Source organism: Oncorhynchus tshawytscha, linkage group LG22 (assembly GCF_018296145.1).
Source record: "Oncorhynchus tshawytscha isolate Ot180627B linkage group LG22, Otsh_v2.0, whole genome shotgun sequence".
Lineage (NCBI taxonomy): Eukaryota > Metazoa > Chordata > Actinopteri > Salmoniformes > Salmonidae > Oncorhynchus > Oncorhynchus tshawytscha.
The window spans coordinates 7,747,464-7,763,996 of NC_056450.1; the positions used below are offsets into that span (position 1 = coordinate 7,747,464).

Sequence of the window (16,533 nt, forward strand, 5' to 3'; positions counted from 1 at the left end):
ACGAAGTCCCTGTGTCACGTCCAGGACAATCCGCCACCCTTGGTTCTTCTCAGGGGCTCCTTCATCTGACTTCCCTAGTTCCCCATTTGCAAGGTCCACTCATATGATGAAGCAGCATCACAGGCAGCCCGGATCTTGATTCCATATTTTGCGGGTTTAGACCGTATGTACTGCCTGAAGGGGCAGCGGCCCCTAAATGGCATAAGCTGCTCATCAACAGTAATGTTGGGCCCAGGGTTGTAAAAGAGGGGAAGGCGGTCCACCCACTTGTCCCACACTGACCTGATTGCAGCTAGCTTGTCTCTCTACCACCGAGATTGTCTGGTGTCTCGGTTATCAAAGCGGATAGTCCCTGAAATAATGTGTACGTTTTCCAGAGACATTGTAGCAAAGAAAAGTTCTCTGCCAGTTTTCAGATCCAATGGGGAATCCCTGTGGGATGCAAAAAGTTCTCTGGCGAATCCCACGGGGATTCTGTGGATTCCCCATTTGAATCTGAAAACATCAGCAAGGATAAGAACTCCAAAGTATGCATGTAAATTAGTTTGGTCCAACTCCTTCCATCTCTCTCCAGAAACTCGCCCTCCCTCCAAATTAGTGCAGTCCAGAATGATTATCTGGATGGTGTCTGCGATGAACAGTTCAAAAGAACTTAACCACCATCCGCGTCGGCCCTGGTTGCATCCTTATCACATTGGCAGCCATGTGGGGTGGCTCATTCCTTAGGCAAGAAGACCATTCAATTTCACAATTTTTTACATCCATATTTCTCCTCTTGCAGGCTGCTGATGAGCTAGTTGCTGACGGGCTGGTCCTGGGACTGTCTGCTGACGGGCTGGTCCTGGGGCTGGCTGAGGGTCAATCTCATCCTCTTCTTCCAACTCACTGACAGTCTCCAAATTGTGAGACATGATCCTGATATTCTGAAAATTCTTAATCTTCCAAATTGGAAGACACTCCTTCCACACTAGCTTCTCTCTCTAACAAAATTATTTCTAGGCCCTCTGAGCAGAGATTATTTTTGCCATACTGACTGATTGTGGCAAGGAGCCACACATGCAAAGCTATGTATTTGTTGTGTCCCTTGCCCAATTTGCATCTGGCTGGGGTAGAGTGTGGGAAAATACTGAATTTCTTACAATGTATCAAAATAATGTATTGTAATAACATTGTGCAGGTTGCCGCAAGACATTTTGTAGTTTCACACACTACAAAGGGTAAAGAGTGCGAGAAAAGCAGGAAACAGTCAGACAGACTGTAAAAGGTCTTGGTGTAGCTGGTGCAGATGAGTCAGGCACAGGACAGCAGAGATGAGTAATAAAAGTAACTTTACTCAAAATTACCAAATACATGTAGTAATACCAAGCCCACACGAAATACAGAAAACAAACACGCACAAAAACCATGGGGAAAACAGAGGGTTAAATAATGAACATGTAATTGGGGAATTGAAACCAGGTGTGTAAAACAAAGACAAAACAAATGGAAAATGAAAAGTGGTTCGGCGATGGCTAGAAGGCCGGTGACGTCGACCGCTGAACGCCGCCCGAACAAGGAGAGGGACCGACTTCGGCGGAAGTCGTGAGACAGACAGGTTCTTGGTGCTATGTTATTGCCTGTGAGGCTGTGTTCCAAAACACAGTGGAGAGCCTGAGCAGAGGAGATAACCCACTGGGGAACAACTGGTTGAATTAACATTGTTTCCATGTAATGTCAACAAAATAAATACATGTGATGACGTTGAATCAATGTGTAAAACTGATTGGATTTGCAAAAACTCAAAGTAAGGGCATTTAGATTTTTTTACCTAACTTTTTACCTTAATCCTATGTTATTGTGAAATGTTCAGTTGATTTCATGTTGAATTCACATTAGTTGACAACTCAACAAAATTTTAATCTAAACGTTGAACTGACGTCTGTGCCCGGTGGGAAGAGTGCAAACCATGACCCAGCAAGGTAGAAAGTTCTCCACTGTCTACTCAAATCCCCCCTTTGAAAATCACTTAGTTGTCTTTAACCAAAATGAAATCATATTGGGATATAGTCAGATAATACCATCCAAATTTGCAAACTCTCTTTTCTAAACTAGAAACCTGACTAATTATATTTCCATCTACTGTTCCTACATTTCTATCACTCAGTCCAGGCTTGCTCTAGGCGTAAGTTGCTCCGCTGTGATTGGCTGATGACTGACACTATTTTCTGTTCCTCTCTTTCCAGGTATATGGGCCAGCTCTGAGTATTCCTTCACTCTACAGCCCACACTCACACAAACACACACCACACACACTGCTCCAATCATTTCAACAATAAACAGACACAGACAGACTGACTGACTGACTTCTGGGGCTGGAAGCGCCAGAGGAAGGAGAAGGACTGAAAGACCCCAAATGTATGTTACTACCTTAACAATGACAATGGCTGATTCATCAAGCTGCACTGAATGGAATGTTTGTTTGTTGGTTCATCTGCCCTGCTTCTCTGCTACTTAGATCAACACTGTGCTTCAAGGAGATGATCTTAAGGTTCAAGAAAAACAGGTTTGTCCTATTGTATACATACAAAGCCACAGATTCCTCAGGTAAATGTCATTGTTAAGCCAGAGGGATGTCAGTTCTACGATAAACAATAAATCATGTGGAAGCTCAACATTCTGCAGAGTAAAAAGGTGTGTACATTTATTAGGTTTTCAATTGTTGTGTGTACAACATTTTCATAACATTTTCATAACCCCAAAGAAGAAGAAGACAATGTCATAGAAGATGTCATAGGCTACTGGCATCAAGGCATTTTATGTAGAAAAAAATATTCCTATAACTGCCTTCATATTCAAACCTCCATCTTAAGACTTAGGAATTGAAATATTCACACTGGAAACAGAAAGGAAGCCATTTCATTGGTCGTACCCGGCAAAATGATTGATTCCAATCATTAATGTCGTCATCTCTGGCATAGTGTTTTTCTTTGCAAGTAGTGTGAACGGACCCTAACACAGCCTTCCTCAGTTGTTGAGGACACATCTCCCTTTGCAGTTCCTGTGTCCGTCTTGGCACTTCCTGGTGGGAGTGGCTGATCCGTTCTCAATGCCCCGGGCATACAGACGCACCAGCTGACCATGAACCCTGGGAGGGAGGGAGAGAGGGAGGGAAGGAAGGAACAGGACAACAAGAGAAATGAGGACAGAGTGTTAGGATCGTGCTGATCCTAACAATACTGTGCTGGCTCAAAAAAAAAATTCTCACAAAGTCCTTTCCAGCTCGATTTCAGCTACTATGGTGTATGAATTACCAGGCCAGAGAAATACAACACTGCTCAGCTCAGTAGTGCCCTCAATAGTGTCCTGACGTAATAATGTTTTATTACATAAAACTAGAGGGAGAGAGGCAATTCTGGAATATGTTCCTGGATTCATTCGATGGTATTGAGAAGTTTACGACATCAGTCGCCGGACTCATTAATAAGTGCATCGACAACATAGTCCCCACAGTAACTATACATACATATCCCAACCAAAAGCCATGGATTACAGGCAAAATCCACACTGAGCTAAAGGCTAGTGGGGTTGGGTTAAATGTGGAAGACACATTTTGGTTTAATGCATTCAGTTGTGCAACTGACTAGGTATATCCCTTCCCTAGAGCTGCTGCTTTCAAGGAGCGAGACACTAATCTGGACGCTTCTAAGAAATCCTGCTATGACCTCTGACGAGCCATTAAAACAGGCAAAGTATCAATACAGGACTAAAATCGAATCCTACAGCGCCGTCTATCACGGATTACAAAGGGAAACCCAGCCGCGAGCTGCCTAGTGATGTGAACCTACCTAAATGCCTTCTGTCGAGGCAAGCGACACTGAACCATGCATGAGAGCACCAGCTGTTCCGGAGGACTGTGTGATCATGCTCTCCGTAGCCGATGTGAGTAAGACCTTTAAACAGGTTAACATTCACAGGGCTGCAGGAGCCAGATGGATTATCAGGATGCGTATTCAGAGCAAGCGCTGACCAGCTGGCAAGTGTCTTCACTCACATTTTCTACCCTCTCCCTGACCCAGTCTGTAATAACTACATGTTTCAAGCAGACCACCATAGTCCCTGTGCCCAGGAACGCCAAGGTAACCTGTCTAAATGACTATTGCCCTGCAGCACTCACATCTGTAGCCATGAAATGCTTTGAAAGGCTGGTCATGGCTCACATCAACACCATAATCCCAGACACCCTCAACCCACTCCAATTCACATACCGCCCCAACAGATCCACAGATGATGCAATCTCTATTGCATTCCACACTGTCCTCTCCCACCTGGACAAGAGGAACACCTGGGTGTGAGTGCTGTTCATTGACTACAGCTCAGTGTTTAATACTATAGTGCCCTCTAAGCTCATCATAAGGATCCTGGGACTGAACACCTCCCTCTGCAACTGGATCCTGGACTTGATGATGGGCCGCCCTCAGGTGGTGAGGGTAGGCGACAATACATCCGCCACACTGACCAGTAACACGGGGGCCCCTCAGAGGTGCGTGCTTAGTCCCCTCCTGTACACCCTGTTCAACCATGACTATCATTAGGTTTGCTGACGACACAACGGTGGTAAGCCTTATCACAGACGACTATGAGACAGCCTATTGGGAGGAGGTCAGAGACCTGGCAGTGTGGTGCCAGGACAACAACCTCTCCCTCAACGTCAGCAAGACAAAGGAGTTGATCATGGAGTGGGTCGAGAGATTTAAGTTCCTCGGTGTACACATCGCTTAGGATCTATCACGGTCCACACACACCAACACAGTCGTGAAGAGGGCACGACAACTCCTCTACACCCTCAGGAGGCTGACCAGATTATGCATGGGCCCTCAGATCCACAAAGTTCTACAACTGCACCATTGAGAGCATCTTGACTGGCTGCATCACCACTTGGTATGGCAACTGCTTGGAATTCGACTGCAAGGCACTACAGTGGGTAATGCGTACGGCCCATTACGTTGCCTAGTCACTTTATTCCTAATTTTATGTACATATCTACCTCAAGTTACATCGTACCCTTGCACGTCAACCCGTGTATATAGCAAATTTATCGTAACCCATGTATTTATTATTACGTGTTATTACTTTTCTATTATTTCTTTATTTTCTTTCTATGCATTGTTGGAAAGGGCCTGTAAATAAGCATTTCTCTGTTTAGTCTACACCTGTTGTTTATGAAGCAAGAGACAAATCAAATTTGATTTGATTTTAAGCAAGGGGTCAACTCCGAGGTTTAGTATGGGGGCCAATTAGAGACTGTCGAATTTGGTCAAGATAAAAGTGAATTACCATTTTGATAGGTGAGGCTTATTTTTTTGAATAGATGTTTCATAATGCTTAGTTTGTTACGAGTGTACTGATATGACATTCTCGTAACTTTTAGAAAAACAATTTTATATTGGAGTTGTACCTGTTGTTCACACGTGTTATTGCCCCCTCATTGGCTAGAATGTTCCCACCTGATCTGGCCTCCTCCTGCCTGCCTTTTGCCTTTGCGGACATACATTTCAATTTTTAGAGCGGTCAGTCTACCATCTTGTTAATATAATAGATCACAAACCCTGTGTGTTTACTCTAGAGACTTCCTGTTTTTTTGTATGGGCTGCGTCACAGTCCACTGCGTCACAGTCCAAACTCCTTTATCGGTCGTTTACATATGCGGTAGATAGGCTATTGTCAGCCCCTGTGTTTGTCACACATGAGAGGATGCCAAAATAGTTACTTTTCACGTAATTGTCTGTCTACTCTGAACAGTTTGAGCTAGACTTTGAGTCAAGAGGGTTAAAGGGGTAGTAGAGTCTCCAGATAATGCCTACTAAATGTACACTGAATCTTTAATGTCAGATAAGACAATAATTAGTGATTTACATGATCTGATGAGTCATCCCTTACTTGCAGGAGATCTCAGTGTGAGGCAGTATCTCTCCGTCACAGTTCCACACAGACACTGTAGGAGCCTTACTGCAGCACAAACCACACAGGAAGTCTTTCTGCCCTCGCTCCTCTCCTCTTTCTACCAGGTGCTTGTGGGAACCGCTTCGGCTTGGTCTCTTTCCTTCCTCCGTCATCCCTCCATCATTCACTCTCTCCCGCTCTTCATCCCTGTCCTCCTCTTCTCCGGTAGGGAGCGAAAAGCGTACTGCCTTCACTCGGTGGACGTCCACGAACGGCAAGTCAAACTAAAATACAGCAGATAGGAAAGACATTTTATGCATCTATTGAAATATTTCTGTCTCAGATAACTGATATTTCCATACTGCAGTGCAGTACTTGAAGCCTGGCAAGCCAGTCCACGTACAATAGAAATGTAGCTAGCAATCATGGCTGCAGAGTTTGGATTTTTAGTCTGGCTACATTTCTTGTGGCCTCGCTGAGGTGGTCTTCACCTGGTCCTGTGTGCTGGTGTGTCTGTGTAGGAAGGTAAGGAACCCTAAGGGGTGTGTGTCCCGTACGATGATCAGGTCACCTGTCCCATCGGCCAGGTGTGCAGAGGGGGACAGGCCCAGGGGACTGCGAGGACAGGAGCTGGACATACAGGTGAGGGACACAGCCCTGAACCGGCCCTCCACACTCACCCACTCACCTGCAGCACGGGGCAGAGAGAGCAGAGGAAGTTCTGTGACACACCAGGGTTTGAACCCTGCTCTCCAGCATGCCACAAGACTGTTAGCCCACTGAGCTAAAGCCAAGGCATTAACTCTGAGAGCTAACATAACACTTCCAGTATCAGGCAAAGTTACTCACCACCACAGTGTGGTTCATTGAACCACCTCCATGCATTACATCGGATGTGTGTAGACTGGGTCTACACTGTGTGTAGACTTTAGTGTCTGTGTAGACTTTTTATAGACTGTTTGTAAGGGCCTTACCCTCAGTGTCACTGCTGAATTGACTGAAGTGGGAGCTGTAGAGGGAACGAGCACCTGGAGAGTGGGGGAACAGTCTCTCTGTGCCTTTAGAACACACACTGCACCTGGAACACACAGATTACCAACTATTACCTGTTTTACACGTGACATAGGTATAGTGTAATATACTCAGTGATATAATAACAGCACATGTTCCTGACAGCCATACATTCCATTCATATGTGTATCATCATCTCGCACTCCCTTGGGGGTAACTATCCATCACATACAAAAAGAGTCTGTCAAAGACACCAGCGTCCTGTATTGTAGCATCTCACTGTCCCTTACACTCCCTCACAGATCGTGGGGCAGTTATTTCAGACAAAAGACATTGGGTATAGTCTTTCACAGAGGTAGGCTACACTCTTCTTTCACAGGCACCAGTGTCTCTATCCTCTCCCAAGGAGGTGCTGTCTCTCCTTTCTTCCGGATCAGCTTGCTCTACGTTGGCATGGAAACTGCCCTCCTTAAGGTACAGATGTACACCCAACACCAGGGTTTCTGTTGCAGGTGGAAGTGACTGTAACTGAGTGAATTGAGGCTGTGTCACTTTCGCCTTCTGATGATGTATCCTAGCTCCCAGAACAGTTTCTCTCCACTGGACTGGGATGGTTGAGGTACCATGGAATCAAGGGCAATTATTTTCTTTCAGGACCTTATATTTGAGATGGGTAGCGATATCAGAACCCCCTCTGTTACCATCAGCGAGTTGTTAATGCTAAGCTTATCAATATGTGGTCAAGAACGCACTCTCTCAGAGGAGCATGTGCAACTTCTTTAACAGATAAAAAGGACCATCCTTTCCTTTGTCCCTTGATCAGCCTCATCTGCTGTAACTACCAGTTTGTTGTTTTGGATCTTTGTACCAGGCAGTGAGTGTCTTTATTCTCTAAGAAATATAGTTAGTAGTTACCCAGAGAGGCAGCGTGTATTGTCCCTGGGGCTGGAGAGCTGGGAGTCTGCTGGTAGGTACTGAATTACACCTGCATAGCTCCTGTTACTTAGGTACACCATAGCACCTGGGGGAAGAGTAGGGTCAGCAGCCATCATATGTCTCAAACTCATACTGTAAACACATGGAGACCGAAACACACAGAGGGAGAGAGGATAGATTTTCTCTAATAATTAGTATGTAATATATATATATATATACACTCACAGTACCAGTCAAATGTTTGGACACACCTACTCATTCCAGGATTTTTCTTTTTTTTATTACTATTTTTTACATTATTGACTAATAGTGAAGTAAAACATATAGAATTATGTAGTACCCCAAAAAGTGTTAAACAAATCAAAATATACACTCTTGGCATTCTCTCAACCTGCTTCATGAGGTAGTCACCTGGAATGCAGGGGTGGTATACAGAAGATAGCCCTATTTGGTAAAAGTACATATTATGGCACGAATAGCTCAAATAAGCAAATAGAAATGACAGTCAATTATTACTTTAAGACATGAAGGTCAGTTAATGTGGAGAATTTCAAGAACTTTGAAAGTTTCTTCAAGTGCAGTTGCAAAAACCATCAAGCGCTATGATGAAAGTGGCTCTCATGAGGACCGCCACAGGAAATGAAAACCCAGTGTTACCTCTGCTGCAGAGAATAAGTTCATTAGAGATAACTGCACCTCAGATTTTAGCCAAAATAAATGCTTCACGGAGTTCAAGTAACAGACACAACATCAAGTGTTCAGAGGAGACTGCGGGTACCAGGCCTTCATGGTCAAATTGCTGCGAAGAAACCACTACTAAAGGACACCAATAATAAGAAGAGACTTGCTTGGACCAAGAAACATGAGCAATGGACATAAGACCGGTGGAAATCTGTCCTTTGGTCTGATGAGTCCAAATTTGAGATTTTTTGTTGCCATGTCTTTGTGAGATGCAGAGTAGGTGAATGGATGATCTCCGCATGTGTGATTCCCACAGTGAAGCATGGAGGAGGAGGTGTGATGGTGCTTTGCTGGTGACACTGTCAGTGATTTATTTAGATTTCAAGGCACATTTAACCAGCATGGATACTACAGCATTTTGCAGCGATACGCCATCCCATCTGGTTTGCGCTTAGTGGGACTATCATTTGTTTTTCAACAGGACAACGACCCAATGCACCTCCAGGCTGTGTAAAGGCTATTTGACCAAGAAGGAGAGTGAGGGAGTGCTGCATCAGATGGCATGACCTCCACAATCACCTGACCTCACCCAATTGAGATGGTTTGGGATGGGTTATACTGCAGAGTGAAGGAAAAGCAGCCAACAAGTGCTCAGCATATGTGGGAACTCCTTCAAGACTGTTGGAAAAGCATTCCTCATGAAGCTGGTTGAGAGAATACCAAGAGTGTGCAAAGCTGTCATCAAGGCAAAGGGTGGCTACTTTGAAGAATCTAAAATCTAAAATACGTTTTGATTTGTTTAACATTTGTTTGGTTATTTCATAGTTTTGATGTCTTCACTATTATTCTACAATGTAGAAAATAGTAAAAAATAAAGAAAAACCCTTGAATGAGTAGGTGTGTTAACTTTTGACTGGTACTGTATATATTTGAATATTCTGTCTTGATACAGCTTGATACTGTCTTGATACAGCATAATAGACATGACTTACTTCTTAGAGCTTATCCTTTAAAGGGATACTTAGGGATTTTGGCAATAGGTCCCTTTATCTACTTCTCCGGAGTCAGATGAACTCATGGATTCCATTTTTATGTCTCTGTGTCCAGTATGAAGGACGTTAGAGGCAGTTCCGTGAGCCAATTCAATGAAATCCTGAATTACCAATCCCTTTAAGAAGTATTGCAGTAACAACTCAATATAATGACGTGTCTCTGTTTTAGGTTCCATTCCATATACTTGAGTCACATTCCATATACAGTTTAGCTTAGTTGTCCTGTCTGTGAGGCACCATCTATGATATGTCTGCAATATTAGAACACTCAGCTTCGCTTCATACATAGTGACCGCATCACATTGTGCCAATAATCACATGAATGCAAACCTCCTCAACAAGTATTATTGCTTTAATTTTCCATTACATATGTACCTGAGTAGTCATATCTGAGAGGCCCCATCCAGCGGTGTCTCTCGCTCTCAGCCAGCACGTCACCATAGAACCCGTACCCCACCAGAGACACAGAGTAACGCACCAGAGACGAGCAATGGTGGACAGAACACACATCCAGAGGCTGAGAGTCTCCTGCAATGGTTTGTGGGCAGGTGAAGGACAAGGAGGGTTTAGAGGGGTGTCAAACTCATTTTGCCCCGGGGGCCGCATTCGTTCTTCAACGAGGTCCAGAGGGCCGCACTGAAAATGCGTTATATTTCCTCAGAGTCAATCAAATATAACTAGTCTCTATCCATCATTTTGGGAGTTTTCTATTATTCCCTGACTCTTTAGCTTTCCTTTCAGAGATTATTAGCGAGCTGGACAGTCAAACTGTAAGTTCAATTGTAATTTCTGCACAGATACGATTTGATTTTAGTCATTTTAAAGGATATTGAGTTTGTTTCCCCTCCCCAAAAAAAATATTTCATTTAAAAAATGTGTTTTACTCAAACGACCGCGGGCTGGTTTGGACCCCCTTGTGGGCCGGATCCAGCCAGCGAGCCTTATGTTTGACACCCCTAGTTTAGATCATGATTTTGAATATTGGCATGAACATCACAACTCTGCCCCTGTAAAATTATGCTGCTGCTTATGACTGCCAAAATGGTTGCATATGGCTCCAGTAAAGCGATTCTGTTTAGTTGGCTAAAATGATTTTAAGTGACCCCAGAGCTATAGATACTGTATAACAAAGTCAACTACAATGTCATCTAAAATGTGTTATTATGTTTTAATAAATGTGTTCATTTATGATCATCTCACCAATGATAATGTGCAGAGCAGAGGTCACTGGGTCGTTGACTCCCACAGTGGCGAAACACACACAGTCTGTAGAGCCTGAGGAGAGAACACACAGACTCATATCAGTCTCATACAGGACACAACTCTATAGTCAGGGTGAATCTTAAGTCTTTCACGATTCCTTGTGTCCTCCCTCCTCTCTGCCTCCTCAAAACTTCAGAAGGACACGAAGAGAACATACACTTCCTTCTGCAGTTTTGAGGAGGTGGGAGAAGATGTGAGGAGAGATGCAAGAATGTGAGTCAGAAATGTTTATATCAACCAAATGCCTTTCATTTTTAACCAATAATGTCTATCTCACCTGCAGGAATGATGCCAATGTGAAGATCACATGACTGTAGCGTTATGGAGGGGTCATGCTCCGATAGCCCTGCCTCCTGCTGTGTTCGGCCAATAACACCGTGCAGCAGCTCACTGAAAATTCCGTCCCCGCCCACACACACCACACTGAGGTAGAGACAAACATTAACAGTCAGTGATGTGATTAAATCCAATCCCAGGTATGTGCAAAATGGCCTCCTATTGCATACACAGTGCACTACTTTTGACCAGAACCCACCATAGGGCTCTGGTCAAAAGTAGTACACTATATAGTGAATAGGGTGCCAAATAGTAGACTTATGGGACATACCCCCAGTTTAATATTATTAACAGATTGTTTTGTGTGGATCTGACTGGCTGCCATAGTGTTACTGTTTACATGACAACATTGTAATGTCTGACGTACCCATCGAAACCAGTCAGGTCTTTCTTCAGTATGTGGTCTCTCGCCTGGTTGGCGCGTTCTGTCACTAAATGACAAAAACAAATCAGCATTTTTAGAAACACAGCAATAGACCATGTTAGTATGAGCATAATCATGCCAATATCACGCCAATATCAACACACAATGCAGTTTTCAATGCACCTTCTATAGACAAAACACAAAATACACTTAACTACCAGTTATACCAGTTTAAGTAACTCACAGAATTTTCTGCATTACTATTGTCTCACACGGGTCTCACCTACAACATGAGAGCTGATACCTGCCAGCTCAAACAGTGGGGCCACTAGAGAGTGATAGATCTGCCTCCCTTGTTTCTTTCCTCCAAACGGGTTGATGAACACCAACAGCCTGTGAGGACGAGAGGGGCCTGGGAGAGGAGATGAGAGGTTGGACAGATCGGTAGAAAGAGAGCAAATTAAAGGAAAAGTAGATGCAGACAGGAGGAAACATGAGTAACGACAGAAGGCAGACATTCACACTACATAAGCATGTGTAAATAAAAGTATGCCTGTGTTTATGAGCCATAAAGTCAGGCTACATAGTGGATTATATGTAGTGGATAAGTACGAATGCCCACAAGGGACATCCTACTACAATGTTAATACTGGAGGACATGATCTTGCATTGCCTTTGAACCTAAGGGAATAAATACAGTTGAATTGTTACATTTTATTTAATTGATGTCCTTTCTCGGGACAAGTGACGTTATCCTTACTGTGTGTTTTGAGGGCAATTCTCAGCTGGGTCATCCACTGATCTCTGAGGTCCCTACTGGGACAGCAGAACTGGGTCCTGCCCAGGCGCCATAACAACCCATAGGGACTACCGCTGCTGCTGCGTTTCACATAGAACACTGCAGAACAGGACACACAGTCAGGAGGGGGAGAAAGAGAGAGATTTCCCTCAGATTACACAGACCCACAATGAATTTAAAAACAAATCCAATTTTGATAAACTCCCATATCTATTAGGTGAAATACCACAGTGTGACATCACAGCAGCAAGATTTGTGACCTGTTGCCACAAGGGCAACCAGTGAAGAACAAATGAAACCCATATTTATGTTTATTTTCCCTTCTGTATTTTAACAATTTGCACATTGTTACAACACTGTACATAGCCATAATATTTTGTGGGTGTAATGTTTACTGTTCATTTCTGATTGTTTATTTAACTTTTGCTTATAATCTATTTCACTTGCTTTGGCAATGTAAACGTACTGTCACGACTCCGACCGAAGGACACTCCCCTTCCCGTTCGGGTGGCGCTCGGCGGTCGTCATCGCCGGCCTACTACCTGCTACTGATTATTTCCTCCCCCTCCTTATGTGTTGATTGTGTGCACCTGTTTTGAGTTAGGTAGTAGGCTTTATTAGTCAGCCGGCCCGCAGGGTTCCTTGTGCGGGATTAATTATTGTGATCGTCTGTTTGGTGTACTTATGTGCATGTCTATTTGGGTTTTGTGTTTTCCCATTTTGTGGGTTTTCCCTGGATGGTTTAAGTCCCCCTGTTTGGGGCATTTGTTTGTTCAGTACGCCCTGTGTTTTGTGAGGGTTGGCTTATGTTCAGCGTTTGTGTCAGTGCATTAAAATAGCACTCCCCTGAACTCTCTGCTTCCTGCGCCTGACTCCTCACCCACTACACTCAGACCGTTACACGTACAGTATGTGTCCCATGCCAATAAAGCCCTTTGAATTGAGAGAGTCAGCCAGAGAGAGCGAGAAAGATCAATCAAAATAAACCAAATTACAACACAGTCAAAATAAAAGTACCTTACCGACTGGGAGACACAAGCACAAGCACAAAGCAAAATGCTGTGCTATCTGGCCCTAAATCGACAGTACACCATGGCAAACCATTTGACCGTGGTTACTGATCAGAACCTTCAGAAAAACCTTGACAAAGTACAGGCTCAGTGAGCACAACCTTGCCACGGAGAAGGATAGACACGGGAAAACCTGTCTCCCTGTAGAAGAAAGGCTGTGGAACCACTGCACCACAGTAGAACCTGAGATAGAGCTGCATTTCCTGACAAAACAATTAGTGTCCTTTCCCCAAATTTGAAAGCTTTATTCAAGGTTTCAAAGACCTCTCTGATGAGAATAGGTTACCTGTCCTGTTGGGGGAAGATGCAGAGAGCTGTGCATTGGCAGTGCCCTACATTGCTGCCTGCCATAAAATGAGGGACAGTGTCTGACAGACCAACCTGCACATGTCCTCTATGCCATTATTATTGTCATTGTCTGGTTATTTTTACCCTTGATTATTGTTGTTACTGATTATCCCATTGACTCTTTATATGGACATTTTACTGACTTTCCCCCTACAAAGAACTTGTTTTAGTTGGATTTTGTATTGCGTTTAATAATGGCCCCGCTCATGTCTCTGACCTGGGGTAGTAACATAACTCACCTGTGAATTCTCTGTCTGTGTCTTCAGCTACTGACATCTGGGGTAGAACCTGCACACGCCCTTCCTCCACACCAATAACCTCAGATACTGGTACTGAAACTGTGATCACAGACAGACAGACAGACAGACACACACCATTATGATATTTTGCCTTTAAAGGTGCAATATGCAGAAATCGCCTAGTTCGACTAATTTTAATTGGTGACAAAACAAGCAGTAATTGTGTACAGAATCATTGTATCATCTAAACCGCTGTGAAATTACTTTTACATAACCATTTTCAGCTGTTTGAAGCTGGTGTACAAAACCGAAAGTAAAAGAGCAAAAAATGAAACTTACTGCAATAGGTAACTTTTTGAGTGACCCTACCAAATTCACGTGCTTATTGAAAATATATTTCACAACGGTTTAGATGGTACAATGAACTGAAATTAGGAAAACTATTAGTATATTAGCAACCAGGAAATGGCAGAGCAATTTCTGCATAATGCACCTTTAAGAATGGGAAGCATAGAAATATCACACATAGAACATATCTACCACTTCTTAGACTTGCTTTCAATTAAAATGGCAGATCTATAGCTCATATTTCTATGTGAATTTGATCGGGTCGCCCAAAAAGCTTTAACCTAATAAGGCTCATGTGACTCTTGATTTGTGTGTGTGTACTGTGCATGTGCTTTCTTTGTTTTGACCGTGTTAAGTTATCTGTAAATTGTGTTTCGTGTTGGTGCTGTATAACTTGTCCTCAAGACAGGTTTGGTGACTTTCTGTTAGTGTCGCATAGAACACATTCGCTCTATTTACAAGCATTGGTAACGCTGGTGTTCCTTTTATTTCCTTTAATCTCAGAGTGAAAGAGATTGTTGTGCTGTTATTACCAGGCCATTTCAGATTAAATCCTATATAAATCTTATATAAGCCTAGCCTATATACAATTTTATTTTAACGAAATGTGCGCATTAAAAAAAGAGAGCGAGTCGCATAGATGCCGTGCATGATGAAAGTGATTGATAAAAGGATAAAAGGCACTCACCGGTCTTCTTATCGCGGTTCTTCTTATCAAGCTCAGTCCAGTTGAGGTGCCAGCCAGTAAGTGCTGCCCGGTAACGTTTCTTACCGACCCATAGACTGGACTCCAACCGTACTGGATCTATGTCCATACTACATGTATCTCTATAAACATATATAGAGAACTACAATCCTGTCTATCTCACTATCGCAGAAGAATGTCGGCAAGGGTTAAACAACGTGTTCTACACATTACTCCAATAATTCCATGCAATTGATGAACTCTCAACATAACAGCTCCATTCTAAGAACAATGTCTCGTTATCTTTTTTATTTAAATGTAACCTCTATTTGACTAGGCAAGTCAGTTAAGAACAAATTGTTATTTACAATGACGGCCCACATCTTAAGTGTTGTTCAGATACCATAACGCTCTGATAAGACCAATAAGGTAGGGAACTAGACCCGCCAGCAAAACTTCTCAGTATCTGTAAAGTCCTTCCCTTTACAGTAACAAGTTTGTCTGTGACAGGTAGGCTACTGTTCTAAAAGAAATATCAAAAAATATCCACCCCTCCCTCATCTCTCACCTATCTGCAACATTTGCATGCTGCTCTCTGATTGGATGTTGAAACCTGTAGGTTAATTCACTGCAGGTTCATTCGCATAAATTGTCATGTCAAAATATTGGATTCCTTTGACTCTTTAGCCACTTTTAAATGCTCTGTATGAATTAATACATTTCATAAGCCTGTTTTCTTTATAAAGCCAGGTCTAGTCTTTATTGCCCAAACTGTCTGGACTTGAATGCACATTGAATTGAGAAGTTGCCTATGATGTTGACTTAATAAGCCTATTTACATGTTTTAATCAACATAATACGTTGGTATTGCACTGATTATTGCCAATGATAGCAACATTTTTGAATGAGCATTGTGCATAGATTGCGGAGAGTTTTGATTTGCACTTGATTTATTGTAGCTCATCCTGCTTGCACCAGGTCACACAGTTTTCCCTGTTGCATTCAATAGCTATATTTCCATGACATTAACCACGGTACATGAAAACTTAAGCTAAAAATGACATTTTGTGTGTATTACTTCATCGCGCACTGATTTTTTTGTTGTTGGTGGAACCACATCACTGGCGGGAACATGCATATTTTCTTTATCCCTCCCAAAAAAGCATAATTCATTTGTTTGTACTTTCTCTTGTTTACTGTGTCATTTTTCTCACCTGTGGAATGTTGTAGGTGCCTACAGGGTTAAAAAAGCAATTCAACCAGTTTTGATAAGAGAAAACAGAACATTTGGCTCCATTGCACTCCAATAGAAAAGGGCCATGGTACCAATCACGGCCTGCCTAGCCTTTAGTGCACCCCCTCTTGACAGCGGAGAGAAAAAATGTCATTTTAAAGTACATTTTCTGCAATTCTACACATTTTGCAATTGGGACAGAGAGACATTTGCTCAGTCTTAAAGTAAATGTCCTGCGATTCTACCCA

At 43.0% G+C, this 16,533-nt stretch overlaps 1 protein-coding gene across 2 annotated transcripts; it reads right to left on the bottom strand.

Moving 5' to 3' along the window:
* Positions 1–1,310: 1,310 nt before the first annotated feature.
* On the bottom strand, positions 1,311–15,562 carry zgc:158263 (ceramide kinase family protein). Of its 2 annotated transcripts, none has more exons than XM_024383891.2 (13): positions 15,055–15,561; positions 14,019–14,117; positions 12,323–12,460; positions 11,846–11,974; positions 11,566–11,629; positions 11,140–11,285; positions 10,800–10,874; positions 9,975–10,127; positions 7,846–7,951; positions 6,894–6,997; positions 6,411–6,607; positions 5,917–6,203; positions 1,311–3,124 (listed from the first exon to the last, which is right to left on the bottom strand). In XM_024383891.2, the coding sequence occupies exons 1-13, from the start codon at positions 15,179–15,181 to the stop codon at positions 3,004–3,006; spliced, it is 1,746 nt and encodes a 581-aa protein (XP_024239659.1). In that variant the 5' UTR covers positions 15,182–15,561; the 3' UTR covers positions 1,311–3,003. The 2 variants fall into 2 exon arrangements, with proteins under 2 accessions (XP_024239659.1, XP_042159569.1); XM_042303635.1 differs by having other exon boundaries at positions 2,989–3,124; positions 5,893–6,203; positions 15,055–15,562.
* Between the last annotated feature and the right edge of the window lie 971 nt (positions 15,563–16,533).

What these genes read in the sequence shown, in the direction of transcription:
- zgc:158263 (XM_024383891.2), bottom strand. Translation starts at nt 15,181, where the DNA reads ATGGACATAGATCCAGTACGGTTGGAGTCCAGTCTATGGGTCGGTAAG. An exon ending in AATTGCCCTCAAAACACACA is followed by an intron (nt 11,975 to 12,322) that starts GTAAGGATAACG and finishes CTCCTCTCCCAG; the next exon opens with GCCCCTCTCGTCCTCACAGG. An exon ending in TGCTCTGCACATTATCATTG is followed by an intron (nt 10,128 to 10,799) that starts GTGAGATGATCA and finishes AAACCATTGCAG; the next exon opens with GAGACTCTCAGCCTCTGGAT.